This window comes from Tympanuchus pallidicinctus, unplaced genomic scaffold, assembly GCF_026119805.1.
Source record: "Tympanuchus pallidicinctus isolate F22 unplaced genomic scaffold, pur_lepc_1.0 scaffold10, whole genome shotgun sequence".
NCBI lineage: Eukaryota > Metazoa > Chordata > Aves > Galliformes > Phasianidae > Tympanuchus > Tympanuchus pallidicinctus.
In genome coordinates, this window is record NW_026294619.1 from 17,470,698 (window position 1) to 17,490,231 (window position 19,534).

The window sequence follows — 19,534 nt, forward strand, 5'->3', positions numbered from 1 at the left end:
CCCAAGGACAGTGCTTTCAAGCTTATTGAAAAATAATAATTCTTCAATTCAGATGGAAAAATTATGGTGAAAATAAAAACTACTATTAAATTTACCTGTTAAAAGAATTCTGATACTTACAACGTTCTGCAATAGAGCTCTTTACAATTGTATTACACCGATTCTAGTGATGTCATAGAAACTGACCTGTGTTGGAAATTAAATCATAGTCAGGTTTGCATATTTATAGATACGTTTTGCTTTGAAAAGTTTATTTTTACATTCTCGATTCGTAACAATTCACAAATATTTATAGGGGAAATGGATGAATAAAAAAATTTAGTGGTAGAACACCTTGCTCTTAGCCTTTATAGAAATTGTACAGAGTTCTGCCTTCGTTTTCTGTTAGTTTTTAATTCTGTATCACTTACCTTAGTTATATATTACTATGTATACTTAAAGGTATGAAATCCGTGACGATCATACCCTGAAAATCCGGAAAGTTATAGCAGGAGACATGGGCTCATATACTTGTGTAGCAGAAAATATGGTAGGAAAGGCTGAAGCATCGGCAACTCTAACAGTGCAAGGTAAGAATGTTTTGTTACTTATTGCTCTAACCTACAGTTAAGAGAAGTGGGCTTTGTTTACTGCAACTTCTTAGACTTGCTATAGGCAAACCAGAAGTGTTTGGGCACAACCCAAGTAACCATGTAAGCACAGTTGCTACTTACGCAGTATGTGCTGTGCTGTGCTGTAAAAATGTATTACAAAAGTATAGTTTTAGTTTAAATTGTTCTCTTAAGGAATAGGAGAATTTCAAATGCAGCATTTCTTGTAAGCAGTCTTCATGTTACTGGGATGAAGGATTGGGTGCATTCTGGATTTCAGTGTGATCAGAACTATGTTACTTACTATCTTTGGACCTGAAATGCTAACAGAAAGAGTAAAACCAGTTTTGCCAAACTATTTTTTGCTTTAATTTTAGCTTCAGGTATCTACTGAACTTTTTCAATTAAATGTAGTAAAGAAGTGGTGAATGATAAATGTGTGTGTGTGTATCTTTTAATACATTAACCCAGACCACTGGAATTTCTGTTGCTTTTTCATTATAAAAGCATAGCATAGCACTACTGTTTCTTTGTAAGATAAAATTCAGCGGAACTCAGTGAACTAATATGTATAAAAATTCTTCATTGCCTTTATATACACAATCCAGATGTTCACCATTCAGATAATCCTTCTCTTCCTTTCCTGGCTAGCAGACAGGCAATGATGTCATACTGAAGCTTTTTTTTTCTGCACGCCGATGGTCCTTCTATCCTTTTTTCTGTTCAGAGGGAATTAGTCATTATAGAGTTTTGGGGAAGTATAGGCTTAAAAGTATTTTATTTGGTAGCAGGCCTCTCTTTTGACACATTTACTGTAGCAGGAAAGGTCTTGTCCTTAGCCCTCTCTCCTTTTCCAGTAGAAACATTTGGTGTCCTTAACACCTGTAGCTGTTGGGAAAACACAGGAAGGAATTCTTTGGTTGAAGCTCCCATAAAACCAAGAATTTGGAGACATTGTCTTCCATTAGGCATCATGTTGATATATCAAAACTGACACCTTGTGTTTGCAAAATAATCAGCTCTTATGCTCAGCATTTTAAAATGAAAGATTAATGGGTAAGCAGTAAGCAGTTTATTTAAAAGAAAAAGCCTGAATTATTTTTAACATGGCCATTTGTTCTGAAGATCGTGTCTTAGATCGAATGTTAATCTTTTAGAATGTTAGCATTAAGAAAAATCCTATTATAACTGATTGAGTGGTTACCTTTCAGGAAATAAGCTATCAGTAACCATAATCCCCCTTATTCCTATTTAAATAATATGCAAACACATTTTGTTAATTCCATTTGGGTCTATGGTACTACTCAGATAGGAAATGGCAAGTTTATAGCTGTTAGAAATATAGAATGAGATCTTCTGAATTTTGATAATAAAACAGTACCTCTGAGGAATGGTTTTATAACCTAAGTTTTGCTTAAGCAAGATTCTTGAGTTATGTTTTTTTTTAAGTACTTATACAGTAGATATTTGCATAGAAACAGCTTTACTCAGTGTATTGTCATAAGATAATTGGTTTCCCAATGTCAGTGGATTGTTTTCTGGTCCATTTTTCTTCACTAGTATGTCCATAGTATGAATTGATACGAGAAATCTTAATGGGGGAGGCCAATTTTTAGTTTTTAAGGCAGTAAATTATGATCAAAATCGATTTATTGTAGTGTCCAGGAGTCCTAAGTTTATGGAAGAAAGAAAAAAAAAAATTCCTCTATAAAACATTCATTTTCCATTCAAAAAAAAAATTATTTTCCTGTTTTTCCTTCTCTTTCTCTTGCTTCTCCTTTCACAGTGTTCTTCTTGTTCTTTTCTGATCACACCTTTCCCTCCTCTGCTTTCTTGTTTAAGCCACATGTTTTTCTGAAGGGTCAGCTAATTGGTTATACTACATCCAGAGAGGTAGATTTGGTCCCCTTGTTCCAGTGCTTAAGATGACCTTGATCTTATAGCTCATTGAGAAAAGCTCTTTTTTGTTTGTTTCTCCAAGTTGTATTTTTTTTTTTAGACTGATTTAAGAAATGGAAATGACCCGTCTCATGAACATTCAGTAATTAGTTTGTGTTCTGTTGACTGAGGAATAATACAGAAGTTCAGAATTCTTTTATGCTGAATAGAGGTATTTCCATTACACGTTTGTAAATAGCTGTGTTACAAATCACGGCCTCAAAATTTGAATCTGCCACCTGTGTATGCTTTTTAAATTCAACAAAGGACATAGAAAGTTGGTTGGTTTGTCTGTTTGCTGATGATGTTTTCATGCCAGATTGCCCTTCAAAGAAAGGAAGTGTAAGTGGTAATCCCAGAAGATGTGTCTGTTTTAGGAGAGGGGCAGTCATCGTCTGACAAAAGTCTATGCAGTCAAACTGCTGCCCTGAACTAAACATGACATAAAACAAAAAGTACTGTAAGCTGTGCACTTCAGGACACTGCTCAGGCCTTGGGATCGATCAGTGGCACTGCTAAAAAGATGATAGGTCCTGTGCTCATCATTTCTCAGGCCTCACATACTGATTGAACAGTATGTATTCTGCAGCCTGGGATTATCTAGGGTATTGAGAGGTGGAGATTGTAACACTGTGGCTAATTGAGATACCCAGGTGACAGGGATGTGTTGACAAGAGGTGATTAATAGTGAACCTGGTGTCTCACCAGGGAGTTAGCTGGAATCTAGCAGTCCTTCGGAGTTAGCTGTAGCAGAATTGAACCTTTGGTTCATCACTGACCCCATTTGATCTAGCAGGCATTGGAGTGCGGGAGGACATGCCCTACAGTACGTAGGGTACATACAGCTCCATACAAGTGTATGCTGCAGCATCTAAGCCAGGAACAAACTCTTCCTGTATCTGTGGACCAATAACTATCAGCTGAGATGATTAAACTGTACCTGTTGGAAGGCTGATGGTAGGAAATGCAGGAAGTCAAAGGAATATTTCCATTCCAGTGGCACCACCGTCACGGGTTCTGGATATTGGAATCAGTATTTAATCAGTATTTCCAAGCATAATTGGGGAATTTGGGGGATTATAAGTGTTTGCGCTCTCTGTGTGAGGTACAGCTGCTATATTTTTATTGTTATCTTTTATCTTTTTTTTTTTTTTTCAGTTTCACTACTAGTACTAAACCAAGTTTAGATTTCACTGTTGACATCAAAGTTTGAACCCCTCACTTAGGATTTTACTGTTGCAGCTTAAAAGTCTTTCCATTCTAAAAGTTCTTTGTCAAGTTATCTGTATTTTCTTCCTGGAAAATTAAATAGTTAAGCAAATGTAATCCTGGTGTTGTTTATATTCTCTTAAAATTAGAGAGCTGCAGTCCACTGTTTTCATTTGGTATCAATATGTAGTGCATATGTAAGGCATCCGTAGACACTGCTGGAAATACATGGAAGAGTTTCGTTCAGGAGATGATTAATTATTAAATACCTAAATCAATACAAGCTGCCAGGAAGTAGCCTGGAGTACAATACGTTTTATTTTACTGATCTGTAATAAGTAGCTGATGTGCTCCAGCAAAGGGAAATGATGGCCAAAAGTGTATCTCTGGATCCACTGGAGTAATGTCTTAGTCTCTTGCACTAAGAAAATCAGCTATATTTATTGTGCACATATGTAATGTACATGCAGGATGCTTTTAATGTTTTCTTGGAGATCAATGATGTGTTTTGCTTAGTTTTATGCCTTGAAGCAAGACTGTAGAAATGATAATACAATTTAACTGAATCCCGTTTTCTGAAGATAAACAAAATTACCAAGAAAACATGCCTGTTCTAAAAAAGAATTCATTTTACCATTAGTGGAAATAGCAATAAATCTTCTTCAAAAACATGCAAAATTCACATTTAATCATAGAAATGCTTTTAAGTTAATCTAGCAATGAAAAGTTCTACATAGTTTTTCCTGCTTTCACTTGCTTTTCTCCTATTTGAAGTACCTAACTAGGCTTTTAAAAAAAAAATAAAAATCCATTTTAATAAGCCTATAATTTATGCTGAAATGAAGTTTACTCTCTGAAACAACTTGAAATTATGATTCCAGTGGAATTCCTCTTATGCTGTTGGCCAAGGGACCACTGTAACAATGACAGCATGGTTGCTGGTCATCAGGAAGAACAGGTTACATAGGCCAGTTGGAGAGGTCTTCATATGTTAGTGTTTCTTCGTTGGTCACCAGTTGGTTGGTAGTAAACAGCAATCTTTAAAATTATGTTCTTTTTAGCTCCTTTGACTCAAACACTGAATGTGAAAGAGCTAGTGATAGTTGTTTGTAGTGCCCTGACTAAAACATATCTCCAAATGCTGGAGCAGTAACTGAACACTGAATTGTAAATGTTGTTCAAAGGCACTGAGCATATTCAATGCTATCAATTTGGCAGGAAGATAGAATTCCTGAGGAAATTAGTTTGGCAAATTCTTGTTTTGCAGTGGTGATCTTTGATATCAAAGTTATTTCAGCTTATGATGTTATTAATGTTAAGGTCAACAGAAATTGCCTTACAATGACAAGAACTTTCCATAAATGACTTCTGGCTGTGATTTTGTTGGGCTAGTCAACTGACAGGGAATTTTAATTTGAAAAGGTGGCACATGCATCAGGTCTGGAATTTCCTCCACTTTCCACCCCTCTTTGTATAAAGTAGCTTCAAGGCACAATATAGAGACATCTATTTAATTAGGTTTCTGGGTAGGGCTAGGAAAAAACTACCCAGAATGAAAAGAAATAGGATTTGCTCTTTTATCTGTCAGATACCATATAAATGTTTCCACTGTGTCAGGCTTCTGGTACACATTATAAATTGGTGCAAATGTAATTGGTGTATAGGTATCTGAGTTGCATACATTAAAGTAACAAAGAAAAAATCTGAATTTTTGTGATTTTTTTTTTTAATGCTGTTGTGGTATATGGTGGGTATTATGTGCTTCATTGAAGGCTTCACTGGGTCGTGGGTGGATTTAAACACTTGAATTTTAAAACAAGGATTTGGATTTGATTTAAAAAGTCATACTTGTCTACTTGATCTCTCTTTATGCCACTTTTTCTCCTTTCTGAAAAACTTGGTTTTAAGCAATGCGCTCTTACATCCCCATGAAGGAGAAAGAAAGAATAATGACTGTCTTGTGAAGTTCAGGAGTTTTTAATTAATAAATTTCTGGCAGGATAAATGAGAGGAATCGTCTCTTGTGATTTGTATAGCTTAAAGGGATAGCCTTTTCCCCGTTAATTACTGCTGTAAACTATGACAGTACTTCAGATTCCTATCAATGATCTGAGGAGTCTGACTGCAATCCATTTCTGGTGAGAGATTATAAATCTTAGAAGTTAATCAGAGGGAAACGAGGAAACTATCTCAAGAAGAGATTAGTGCCCTGAAGGTTCTTGTTCTACTGATGCAAGTGATGAGCACTGAGATTCCTGAAGCATTTGTAGAACTCAGGGAAAAGGAACCAGTAAATATTTGAGTGAAATTTAAAAAAAAAAAAAAAAAAAAACCAAAAAAAAAACAGAGAGAGAGGGATTTATTGTTGCTTTAAATCCATGTGATGTATTTTGATAAATAACTGCTTTTGTGGTTTTTCTAGTTTATAACTAGAGGTTTTTTTGTTTTTTTTTTTACATAGCATCCCATAACAATTAATGCAATTGCTTACAGGGAAGGGAAGTAATGTTTTACAACTTTAGAGAACCATTACTGCATTTAAGTACTTTGAAACAAAAAGTTGGGACAGATGTTTCTCAGCAAGTAGAACAGGAGTCCAAATAATTTGGAGGGACATTACTGCAGAAATATGTTGAAGCTAGAGGCTTTCTCCTGTGGAAAGGATTTAATTGAGGCCCCATCTGGAGTACTGCCTCCAGGCTGGGCCCCCAGCACAGGGAAGATGTGGAGCTTTTCGAAAGGGTCCAGAGGAGGGCCATGAAGATGATCCAAGGGCTGGAACACCACTCATATGAAGACAGGCAGAAGGAGCTGGGTTTGTTCAGTCTGGAGAAGAGAAGCTTGCTTGGAGACCTCGTTGAGGCCTTCTGGTATTTAAAGGGAGATTATAAACATGAGAGAAATCAACTTTTTATGTGGCTAGTAGATAGTGTTAGGACAAGGGGGAATTATTTTAAGCTAATGGAGAAGAGACTTAAATTAGATGTCAGTGGGAAGTTTTTTACTGAGGGAGTGATGAGGTGCTGGATCAGGTTGCCCAGAGAGATTGTGGATGCCCCATCCATCCCTGGAGGTGTTTGAGGCCAGGTTGGATGGGGCCCTGGGCAACCTGATCTAGTGCTTGATCTAGTGGCTGGCAACCCTGCTGCAACCTTGAGGTCCCTTCCAATACAAGCCTTTCTCTGATTCTATGTTGCTATATCTTTTAAGCTTTCTCTGCAGAGAATTAAAAAAGGTAGGTTTGAATTAAAAAGTTCAGAACTCAATTAAAAAGTAGCAAATACTTTTTTGTAGTGTTTGCAATTTCCTAAAGCCCATGGCTAAGAAAAACTAAATTGTTTTTGTATCAAGCTTCACTATTGTAGATTCTGTGACTGCTACTGTAAAGATAATATTTCAGTAATTCTGTCATTACAATAGACAAAGTAGTATTTTACTGCAAGTTGTTGTGCTTAGGGATTTGGGGATTTATGTATAAAATTAAGTAGAGTGCAAGGAATAATAACTTACTTTGGTTATTCATTAAATAATACTTCTTCTAAATGCTTATTCTGAAATAAATTTAGGGTTTATTAAATTATACTAAACATCTTAAAAAATGTAACACACTTTGGCTTTTTTTGTAACCAATAAGTAATTTTGGTAAGGACTTACACAGTGATTATAATGCACTCCCTTATTTTTGTAACATTATGTGCATAATTAAAATCTGTCATCTCTGTGAATTAGTTCTTGACAAAAAATTCTGACTTGTAACAGCAATGTGTTCAAACATTATTATGCTAAGCTGTCTGAGGCACTGTTTGTGTCTATGGATTATGTTTTGTTTGAACACTAAAATAATTCATCGTTAGGTGCTGAATAACACTCAAGAACAAATATAGGTAATAAAGAGTCTTCCAGCCTTTATGTGCAAGCTATGTTACCTGGTAGGCTTAGTATGAGGAGCTTACAGTGCAAGAAAAAAACATCTTAAACTGATAGACATCAAATACTCTCATGTTCTCAGTGGAAGAAAAATGCGCATTTCTTTTGTCCCAGTGACCACACATGAACTCCTATGGTTTGGGGTGATTTTTTCTTTTCATTTGATTATGGAATAGGGTGAGAGAAATAATAATAAAAAAAAAAAAGGTCTGAGTGCACATCGCATTGTTTGCTGTCTCATCATAAATACCCACTGCTCTCTAAACACAGCTCTGGGGGGCATTTTCTTTTCTTTTACTTCTTTCAGTGGCATACAGGACTTGCGTTTACTCAAATGGAACAGCTGCTCTCACTTTTGAAACAGTTAAGTTAGCAGATTGATTCTTGGATCTCAGGACAGAGGAAAAAGTCAGCCAAGAGTTCTGCTGCAGTCCAGTCTTCCATCAACAAGAGTTGATGGACTTCTGTACCTCTCCTTTGAGTTATAGGGTGCTCAAATTGTGTCATTTTCCCTCAAAGAGTGTAACTAACTGAAATAAAAATAGAACTCTGAACTTATTTGCTAATATCCCTAGACAACCAAATCTGCAGCAGTACTTCATTTCACACTACTAGTAGTTTTGAAAGCATCGCAGTCTTTTGGCAGAGGTGAACCACTGATTCACTGTATGAGAAACAGACAGTGGATTTTTTTTATTTTTGTTTTTGCAGATTGTATTTAATTCTCTCTGTAGCTTGTTCCCTTTTCAGCATGCCTAACAGTAAAAATTACTAGTACTTATTGGTTGTTTCCATTGTATTGAGTTCTTAAATCTTGCAATTTTTTCTCTAATTAAAAATTAACGCATCCTGAATGCCTTGCACATAAAACATCAAAAAAGTAAGTTTGGATTTTAGCATCCCTTTTGTAGACTTGAGTTGCCTGTATGTGAGAGCGTGTTGTCCCATGTGAGAAGTCCAGATTCCTTTTGAAAAAGTATCTATTTCATTTGGCATGCCTTACTGAGCATCACCTATAAAAAATAACATTTTGTAGATATCAGAAGTTGCTTCACTGTGGAGGTTTATTGTCCTTCCATTTTTAGTGTGTGCGTAGAGTCCATTGATCAGAGGACTTGTGCCATTTCTTGCAGATAGCTTTAACTTATTAGAAGATGGTTGCTATGGATTAAATACCTTTTTCAAAGAAGAAAACTGCTGTCAGAAACAGCTTGGGGAAAAAAATCACGTTCCATTTCCTTTTCTGTTCTACTATCTTTTATTATAAGTAAAAAAAATGCAACGGAAAGCTTCTAAGAATTCTTTAAATAGTATCCAGCCATCATATTCTTTTTGTACTTCTGCACAGCTTATTTAAAATGTGTCTATCTCTTTTCACTCTTTTAAAAGGCTTTAGTGTAAATATTTGTAGCCACGACTACTTATATTGCAGCAGTGCCTAGAATTACCTCCGTTCTTTTTAAACAGAGGGGAAGACAACTCTTCTTCAAAAGGGAGCAACTGGGTAACAGGACTCCACAGTTTACTGCATTGCTCCAGTTTTAAAATGGATGGTATTAAGCCTCTCGTAAGTGCTCCCACTAAATTGGGTTTAGTTTATATGATGTTTTAGGAAGAGTAAGAACAAGGTAGGGGAAAGAGAGAGTAGGAGAGGAACTTCTGGAAGGACTTAAATCTTTGCCCTCTCTCTGCATTCTACTCTCCATGTTTCAGAGCTCTCCTGTCACCTTGAGTCGCTGACTGCAGAGTTTATAAATGTTATAAACTGAGAGTATTGCATGAATTAACCAGAGAAGTGCTGCCTTTGAAAACCACACTGCAAAATCTCATTCCACATTGCTGATTTCATCATAGAAACCTTCATTGACTCCTGCAGAAATAGAGATTATGAACTTTTTGATTTTGCATCAGCAAAATCAGTTGTAAATCAAAAAATCTTGTGTAAGTACATTGTGTGCCCAGATTTTTGCAATGGGTTTTTCTCAGACATGCACATGCACACACTCACTTGTGTAACCTCATTCATCTTGACTTTTTAAAGAGTTTTTTAGAGAACATTTGCTGTGAAGCAAATATTAATGTGATATAGTTTCACAATGGACAGAGCACTGGGTTTTACCATCTAGTTCAATCAATTTGAATTTGGAAGGAAAAAAAAAATCACCTCTTAGCCCAAATTCAATTTTAAAGGCTATATTTGTACTGATAGAACAAAGAAACAGTGCTTGCTTTTTTCTTCGTGAGACCTCTTTCTCTTAGCACGTGTCAGCTCTACTGAGTCCCCTGCACTTTTTCTCTGGGTACCCAGCCATCAGGTGTAAGTCCTTGACCTCTGCTCAGTCTGAAAATATGTTCTGCTAGCCTGGTCAGAGTAAGCAGCGTGATGGTGTGGCTGCACAGGCTTCAGAGTCTGACTGTCTCATGGCTGCTATCATGGAGTGCAGCAGGTAAGCATGAAGAGAAGTGCAACTGGCAGTCCATAATGCCCAAGGGGTGGCATGGCCATGTCAGGCCTGCTGCCAGGTTATGCCTGGCACACAGGAGGTCTTCACTATTCTGCTTCAAGGGAATGTGAGTCAATTGCAAACGAGCAAACAGAAGGAAAGAAATGAATTTTTTAAAAAGCCTGTTGTGAAATATGTTGAGTAGCACAGTAGCTAATTGATTCTGAGATTTTAACTTTCTGTGCACTAAGCTGAAACTTTACTATGGGTTTCTGGATTTCCTACAATGATTCTTCTATCATAAGTGTTTATCCTAATGCTTAACCAGCAGTCTTATTTTTTAATTTAATTCTCTTACCGTTATAGAAAATAATCTATTTCTCTTCCCCAGTTATTTTAGATTTTTATCTTCTCCTCTTTGCTCATTTGAAGTTACAGTAGTCACTTGTTTGTATAAACTTAAAAAGTACTTATCTGAGACATCAGCAGCAACTCAAAACAGAATTTTTCTAGTATCATAAATTTAATTAACTATGATCTCTCTATTACTGGAGTTTGAGATTGCTAGTCATCACTTTTAATTTGGAACATCAAAAATACATGTGTAAACATTCTGCTTCAACCAAATGGGGTTGTGGCATACTTGGAGCCAGACTGTTAGACCTTTCCTCAGAAGTTTGTACTGCACTATATCACACTTCATGCCCTGGGGCTACGTACTCTGTACGCATTCGTGGCAAGTATGACAACATTTATATCTTTTTGAGAACAAGAGATTTTGAGCTTCGTTTATTTCTCTATGAAAAGTAATACTGCAAAGAAACTTGCATATCAAGGATAATGGGTTCTTCATATTGCTTTGATAAGAACCTTACAATCACTGGAAAGGAAGGAGATGAAATGTCACATTGTCTTAATAATAGTTTTTGCAAAGCACTGATGTAAATTTCTGTTAGATGTGTAGCAGGAAGTCATTCAGTGGACCTTGTTCAGATACTGATTCTCTGAGAATTTGTAACATTTTTTTGAAAGTAAAAGGTTTCATAGTTTAGCAGATTTAACAGTGAAACACATTCATGATATGAATGTTGGCAACAAAGTTGGCAGCTTTTTAGCTATTTGTTGTTATTAGAAAAAGAATTGGAAAAGAAAATCTTCAGACTTTCTTAAATATTTTTTTTAAGAGTAACAGGACTCGGATCAGTATGTAAAGCATATACAAACACTTCCTCTGCATGTAACGCCAGTACCCACACGTTCATTACTTTTCATATAGAGATTATAAACATCTGAGTTCAAAAAGGTTTCAGCCGTTCTGGAAAACTGCAGTGTTTCATTACAAATAATACAGCTAATATCTATCTCTGTTCTATTTCTATTACTTACTCTGGGGTTTCTCTTTTACCATGTATTGTCTCATCCTGGCCAATCATGTCGTCAGTGCAAGCTACCCAAGCTCTTCATCCCATCTCCTACCAGTTTGTTTCTACAGGCATATTCTACCACTGGTATTTTGTATTTGAACTAGGATTAATTTATAACAAAATTAATTGAAAGTATTCCAAATATCATCGTGGCTGCATTTTCCTAGATTAATCGTATGCTTAAGGATTTAATTAGAGGATAAAGACTGCCTATTACCTTGATTATTGCATGTAATTATTGACCTGAAGATTGTGGTTGTTTGATTTCTCTGGTGTAGAATTATACAGTCTTGCTACCTTTTTTAGCTTCTACATGCTGTAAAGGTGTAAAGTGGTTCTTGAATGCATAAAGATTTTTATTCAGATAATCAAAAAGGAAATACACTGAGCTTAAATTGAATGTATTAAGCTTATGTCAGCTGAATAGCAAGATACTGAGAACCTAGGAAGGTATTCATAAATAGTAATAAGTAATAACAGTACATAATGAGCATTTAATATGCAGAAAAAACACTGTTCAGTAATTATCTACCACCTTACTCCCTGAATTTCAAAAAGTATTTATTAGTATGAATGAATGAACATTTCTATCACTTTACTCTTTTTTGAGGTAGATAATTCCTATTACAGCTTTTGGAGTGAGTTACTTGATTGTTGTAGATTGCTCTATATTGACTAAAAAGAAAAAAAAGGAGACAACTCTGTAATGTTTACTTCTAAATTCTAAGGAACTGATGAATTTTAGAGAAATTCTTCTTCAACATTTGATTTCACCTTTGTGAAAAGAATTAAGAAGAATTAGAAAATGTCTTATTTGGAGATGAAGATATTATGTTGAGGTCTCATACGTGCATACATCTTCTGCGGAAAGGCTAAGAGAATGGTTTGTACTCAGTTGAGAGGAGAGGTAGAACATAACAGCCAGCCCCCAGTACCTGCAGGGAGATTGTCAGAGAAACAGAGCCAGGCTTTTCACAGCAGTGCATGGTGCAAGGACAAGTGTCAGGTTGAAAGTTGAAGATGAAAACAGGGAGGTTCAGGCTTGATATAAGGAGAAAATTCTTTGCTAGGTGAACAGTCAGGTAATAGAGAAAGTTGACTGACAAGTTATTCATTCTCAATTCATGGAAATTTTCAAGACCCTACTAAATCAAGCCCTGTGCAACTTGGTCTCACTCCACATCCCAGCACTGCTTGAGCAAAAGTTTGGAGTAGAAGCCTCTGGAGATTGTTTCTAACCTAAATATCCAGTGTTCCTCCACTACTTCATTGATCAAATACATACTTGCTCCACTAACTGTACTTGTCTGTAGTTTGAGTCCTAAAACTACAAATTCCTATTCCTGAAATAACAGTAGTCCCAGTGAGGATGATAGAATTGCTGGCGAGAAAGACATTAGAATATCATGTCACAAGTTTGGAAACTGTTTTTCTTTTCTTTTTTATTCAATGACCAAGCATGTCTTTCCTGATAAACTTAACTTCAGTGAAATTATTTGAAAGGCAATAATAGTATTCCTTTGGTATTTGTGGTTTCACATGCTATTGTCCTGACTTTACGAGCAAGCTGTTCCCCTTACTGTCCTGTGAAAGCCATGCTGAACACATGGAAAATTAAATTTCTTAATATTTTAATATAAGTGTTGTCAAATAAAGTATGCTATAACAGAATAAAAATGACTTACTACTCAGTTTCAGTAACTTAAGATATCGATAGTGTGTGTATATATATATATGTATACACACACATATGCATATATATCAAATGAAAAAAGTAGTCTTTGTTGTAGCTGTTTCTGTTATTGTTGTTCTTTTCAACCACATCATTTCCCTCTGACAGAACTGTTGTAAATTTTTTTAAGAATGTTCACCCCTTGCAGAGGCCTCAGATTTGCAACCAATGTGATGCCTTGTTTCTACAGAGATTTATTTTCATGTATCAGTATTCCCTGTTTTTACAGGTGGGCAAAAAAGGATATTTTCTCAATAAGATTATTTTTGACATACAATAACAACATCAGCTGGTAAAAAAAAATAAAGTGGAAATTCAGAACTTAAAAGTTAATTTAATTTATAGAAATGTAATTGAGCAACCAAAAGAGATTTCTATCTGTGAGAAATTTCATGTGAGCTTTCAGAAGAAGGCTCAGGCAGCTTTGCTTTGCTGCCAGGAAAGCTTTTTTTTTTTTTTTTTTTTTTTTTTTTTTGCATTTATTAGGTAGTGGAAAATTGGTAATTGAGAGTGCAATCCTCTGTGCAGGAGTTACATCCCATTATGTCTCTTATCAGACTAGTCCATATAAAATATGAGCTGTGTTTTATGGAGAAATGTTTCTAATTCCAGAGCACATCAAACTGTAATTGCAACTTTAGTAGAGAGCTTTTCTGTTAAAAAGTGGTTATTGTGCCAGATAAATACACATGGTGAAGAAGCTAGGAGCTCAGTCCTGGGGACAGGTATATTGCTTTTGGGAAGTCTTGTCTATCATTTCTTGGTCACCCCTCATATGAATTGTAGATTGGCCAGGACAGTCCGAGCAGAGTTTCTCTTGGAGAAAAAACACTGATTTTCTCTTGGAGAAATACTGAACTCACACACTTTAAGATGGCTTACGATTCCGTTAAATTGTTGAATGAGATTTTTAAAGCACACTGCAAGATTCCTTAAATTAGAAATAATAACTTTGAAAAATGTGCATTTTGACTTCCTCTGTTTGGGACTGTGTCCTAAAAAAATGCCACTAATAACAGAAAAAAATAAATCTCTATTTGAGTAGGATTTTACACCTTTGGTTGCAGCTTCTTGACGTGATCCAGGTTCCAGAGTAATAGCTGATTCTCTTACACCTGGAGTCCTGTGTTTATTTGAACTGTAAGCCAGTATTCTACATGTCTAATGAATTTTGACAGAGTGGATATTATTGGTTTCCTCTGTACATTTTATCAGCGGATGGTATATATACACTCAATATATAAGTGGAACAGTTGTTTTTTTACTCTCAACTTAAAGGGACCCAAGTGTTGAAAGGCTTATTTAATTTTATATTCTCTTTTGCCAGTATCTGTGTATATTTGAGCAATGCATTATTTTTACATTTTTTTATTTTGAATCTGCTCTTTCAACTAGTGGTTTCTTGTTGGAACTTTTTTCAGGATTCTTTTTACAAGTGAAAATAGCCTCCCAATATCTTTGTCATTTACTATTAGATAATTTACCACTAGAAGATTTCTGTTGAGAAATAAAGTGCTTCATGACAGATCTCAACTTTTGAGTACTTTCATGAAATTGGGATTTTTAGTAGGAAAAGAAAGGTTAAGAATCATTTATAAATTAATTTCAATTGTTGTTTACTTTGCATTTGCAGTTTAATACTGAGCATTTTGACCTTGGTACAGCAATTTTATACTGAAAAGATTGGCGTGGAGGGTAAATGCCTCAGCATCTTGTTAATTTTTGAGTGAGCTTCAGTTGTGATAGCTGTTAGCCTCAGAAAAGCATTTTGCATTTGTAGATGTTTCTATGCTTTAAAAGGGGTATAAATGTCAGTGTTCCATTTCAGCAATGTTGCAAATCGATGTTTACTGGATATTTCAAGCTAATTTTACCATGCAAAGAAATAATAATATATTTTAAAAAGAAGTTTTTCTCAATGGTCCCACAAGAAATGGAAGGATCTGGGAAAGAGCCCAAGTTGTCTGACCATTATTTTAGTATGTTGCCTATTTTACTTTCCAGCCTGCTTTCAGTATGACTGAGAGATCTATGTAAAAATAAAATAGAAAATTTGTGTTTCAGCATTTTTAACCTATTTTTCATGTAACAGAATATATGCATACTTTCTAAGGTCCTTACCAAAGGTCTTTTTCTTTTTCTTTTTTTTTTTTAAATTTTGCTTTACTCTTTGCTTTGTTTCATGTCTATTCAATTTTATTTATTCCATGTTTTCTTTTTGTTTTGTTTTTGTTTTTAGTTGTGTCTGGTAAGTTGAAATTTTATTGGCCATCTTCTAATCATCGTATCACTGTGACGGGAACATCTCCCCTTCCCATCCATTCCCTTCCATGTCCTTCAACCAATCAACTCCCATCTTTTACTTGTTATTGACAAGAAACATCGCACAGAATAAATTCTGCATGAAGTATGGGTAACTTAATGACAAAGAGAAAGGTAATGGGTTGCTAACTTTTCTGTTTGTATGTGATATGGTGATTCCAGTCATAATGTCTTCTGTCATCAGTGCCTGCATTAGTTGAACTTGTGTTCTACAAAAGAAAATTACTTTTATTTGAAAGGTCTCAAAGATAGAAATATTTTCCTTAAGTGGGTTATTAACTCATCATCTTTTATAGTACATTCATAATAAGTCACTTGTTTGTGTGACCCAAGGTGTGAAAGCAAACTGAATTTAAAAAAAAATTCTGTTGAAATTGCTTCCAGTGCAGGAAAAACAATAAGGAGAATTTATGAAAGTTTCATTTAACCCTCTCTTAATTCTTCAGAAACTGAAGTGAATAGGATTTCCATTATTTACTTCAACAGGAATAGATTTAGAAGACTACAGATATGCATCGTATGCATAAATATTTTGAATAATATGCATGTGAAATGCATATTTAGAGTAATACATAGAGGCATATACTGATTCATATTTCATAAATTCTACCATGGTTACCTGGGAAACTACATTTTCCATCTTTTTTGTTTGTTTGTTTTCAGTAGTCCTTGAACAGTAATCTTCAGGTACTGTAATCACAGGCTTTCAGCTATTTCTCCAGTGATGACAGCTGTTTGTATGTGCATACAACTGTATTTATTCTCAAGTTCAGCACAGTCTTCAACCTGATAAATCATATGCACTAGCACAGAACTGAGAAACTTTTGGTTCTGTTCTGAGTGGTATTGTGTCACAAACGAGTACAGAACCAGACAAACCTTTATTTAACTGTATGCTAAATTTATTCTTGTTATTAGAATTCCAACAGCATAATGAAGGTGCTTCACCCTCATCTCCATTTTCTCAATCACACCTTACAACCCACTGGTAAACCCCCAACAGCTTCACTTTCCATTCTAAATTAAACATGCTATCATGTCAGAATCTTCCCATATCACCCTCCAAGACATTGACTGAATGTTTCAGAGCTAAATGTTTTGAAGTTTGCCAATTGTTGTAGTTCAATTACACCTTAACATGATGTAGTTTGTTATCTAAGATAAACCTGGGAAAAGCAGCATTTACATCTAAATGTAAATACAAGTATGTCAAGCATTAAAAGTTCCCTCAAATCAAGAGAGTGATAGGAACAGTATAGTCTACGTTGAACTCTGTAGAGAGAAGAGACACAGGCAAAGAGGAGCAGATAACTGCAAGTATTGGCTCACTTGAACACTGAAAGCAATTTTTTTAGAAAGAATTTTATGAGCGAATACTGAATGAATTCAGAGTAACAGTAGAAGTCTCAGTTACTTGATTTTAATTAAACACATTGAGCATCTTCAAAAGACATAATTTGCACCCCTTCTGAAGAAAAGCGTTTAAATACAAAGATGTCTTAAAGGAAAAATAAAAACAGTCAGGTTATTAAAGTCAAATTCAAAGCATCTGCATTATTCTCAACCCAAACAAGAGAGGGAGATTAATTGGGTTTGGACAGATGATCAGAAGACATTGGAACTGAATAGACACTAAGTAAACGGACTTTCATTTAGTGCACATTATTAAAGGAGTGAGAGTGAACAGCCTAAAACAAAGCTGGATTTATTCTCCTGTGCTAGACCCAACAATGTAACTAATGCTGTCAACTATACCAATTTTTTTCAAGGTGACTGACATAATTTTTTGACATTCTATTTACTACTGGATGAAGTGGTTGTTGAAGTCTGTATAAATCAGTTTGAACAATGCTGGCACTATTTATAATGTTAGGCTGAGCAGATGTTTCAAATTTGCCTTCATTTGCATATATATTTTGTTTGAACATGCCCATGCCTATGTAAATGAGGAAAACATGCAGTTCTGCTGTTGCCTTAAATTCATTCCTCTTCAGTAATTGAATTGAAGATTTTTAAAATGGTTATCATTTGTTAAATAGTATTTCAAGGGCTTTTGAGTTAAGCTGAAAAAATTTTGAGACCTCAACTGCGTCAGAAGTCTCTTACATAAACAATGAAAGGCTTTTTCTCTCGTAAATCGATGATGACTTTTGCACATGTAAACCTGAATTCATAATTACTAAACAGGGTTTATTACAGCCCTTAACAAAATGTGGGCTGTGGGCTAGCCAGTTGTTCAGATATTTCTCAGATGTGACTTCTGGCCTTTCCCTTCTCTTAGAAACCAAATTCTAATTGATTTGTTCAAATAGGTGTTTGTTGCTGTGGGAGTTATCTCACTAAGTCTGTGGGACTTAATTTCTTGTACTGCTGGCCATTAGTAATAATCAAATGGTGTGCAGCCAGAATTCAGAAACAGCAAAGGCAGTCTGAGTGCTGATGAAGCTGTGACTGTTAGAGGTTGATGAGTCTTGGTCCTGTCTCTCCATGTTGAAGACACTTGAATGCTGTAGTACACACCATTTAAAGTCAGAAGTACAATCATGGCTTTCACATAAGCTAGCTTCAGTCTTCTGACTGTAGTGCAGTTATTTTTTTTTAATGATGTTTTCTTTTTTCAGAGCCTCCACAGTTTGTCGTAAAGCCTCGTGATCAGGTAGCTGCATTGGGAAGAACAGTGACTTTCCAGTGTGAAGCAACTGGGAACCCTCAGCCAGCCATCTTTTGGCGGAGGGAGGGGAGTCAGGTAAAGCAGACCTCCTGCTCATTCTTTCTGGCAGTTTCTTGAAGGGATATTATGCAAGTGAAAAAATGCTTAAATTCTTGTATTTAGGTTGTGGAAAATAGCTCCAGAGCCTGGAGATGTTTGATATTTCTTCTCTACTTCTAAGGCACATGCTAATGTGCCTAATGCTACGTGATGTCAACTTTTCTATAAAGAATATCTGGGTTTTGTTTAGTCTCCAGTTTTCTCCATAAATGTAAAAATAAATTCATGAAGCAAGTAGAAATGTTCCATGAAATAGAAATACATACCAGGAAGAAATTTCAAGAGACAAAAAGATTATTAATGCCAAAGTTTGCTTTAACTCCCATATACACCTACATTTTCAGAAAATTTGGCTTATTATGATGCAGATATTAGTTTGCCAGATACATATTTCAATCTGGTAAATAAATGGTTTGCTTTATCTTAATCATTACCTGAATAGGACAACAACTTGGAACTAAGGAGATCTGTTTTTCCAGAGTCCATTGGCTCACAGGTCTCACCTGAAGAGAACACTTTTTCTCCCAGCTTCCTTATTTGAATGTGAGGGAAAAATGATTTCCAGCTTCTTTGTAAAGAATCTTGAAAGTCATTGAATGAAATGAAATATAATGTATAGCAAAAAAATCACAGTTTTTAGTTTTAAGAAGGAATGTGATGCAAAATATTCTTTTTTTGAATGTGTCTCTTTAAATGCGTAAGTACAAACCTAGTAAGCAAATTCAGAGGATAATCTCTAATTATATAAGTGTGCTGGTACTATTTACATTTTTGTATGACCTAGATTTCTTTGCAAACAGTTGTTTAGTACATAATTTTTTTTTACTTAATTTTCACTGCTTTGAGTGGTGACCACTTTTAGTGAATGGAGGAAATGGAGAAGGAGGTCAGTAGACTGGGGTTTGCTAATAATAAGGTAGATTAATAATAAAGTTTAGTGCACCATTCTTTCAGACGATTTTTGGAAATTCAAAATTAAGTTAAGCAAGGAGATGAGAAGTAGCCTTGTTCAGCCAAAGGTATAAATTTTAAACCAATATTTGATTTAACAGACTTACTGTTTTGTTTGCAGCTTGATTTCAGACCATTGTTGGTAAAATACCATGCTCTTCATACCAAAACTATCCATCTAACTAGAAACTGGCTTAAGATTAAATTATGTATTACAAGGTTTGTTA

At 35.3% G+C, this 19,534-nt stretch overlaps 1 protein-coding gene across 7 annotated transcripts in view; it reads left to right on the top strand.

Moving 5' to 3' along the window:
* ROBO1 (roundabout guidance receptor 1) overlaps positions 1 to 19,534 on the top strand; it is a 690,543-nt gene that overhangs the window by 606,550 nt on the left and 64,459 nt on the right. For all 7 annotated transcript variants that reach the window (XM_052666594.1, XM_052666640.1, XM_052666623.1 and 4 more), the window contains 2 exons: positions 442 to 569; positions 18,208 to 18,332. In XM_052666594.1, the coding sequence (XP_052522554.1) occupies positions 442 to 569; positions 18,208 to 18,332 (253 nt within the window). The remainder of the gene's footprint in view (positions 1 to 441; positions 570 to 18,207; positions 18,333 to 19,534) is intronic.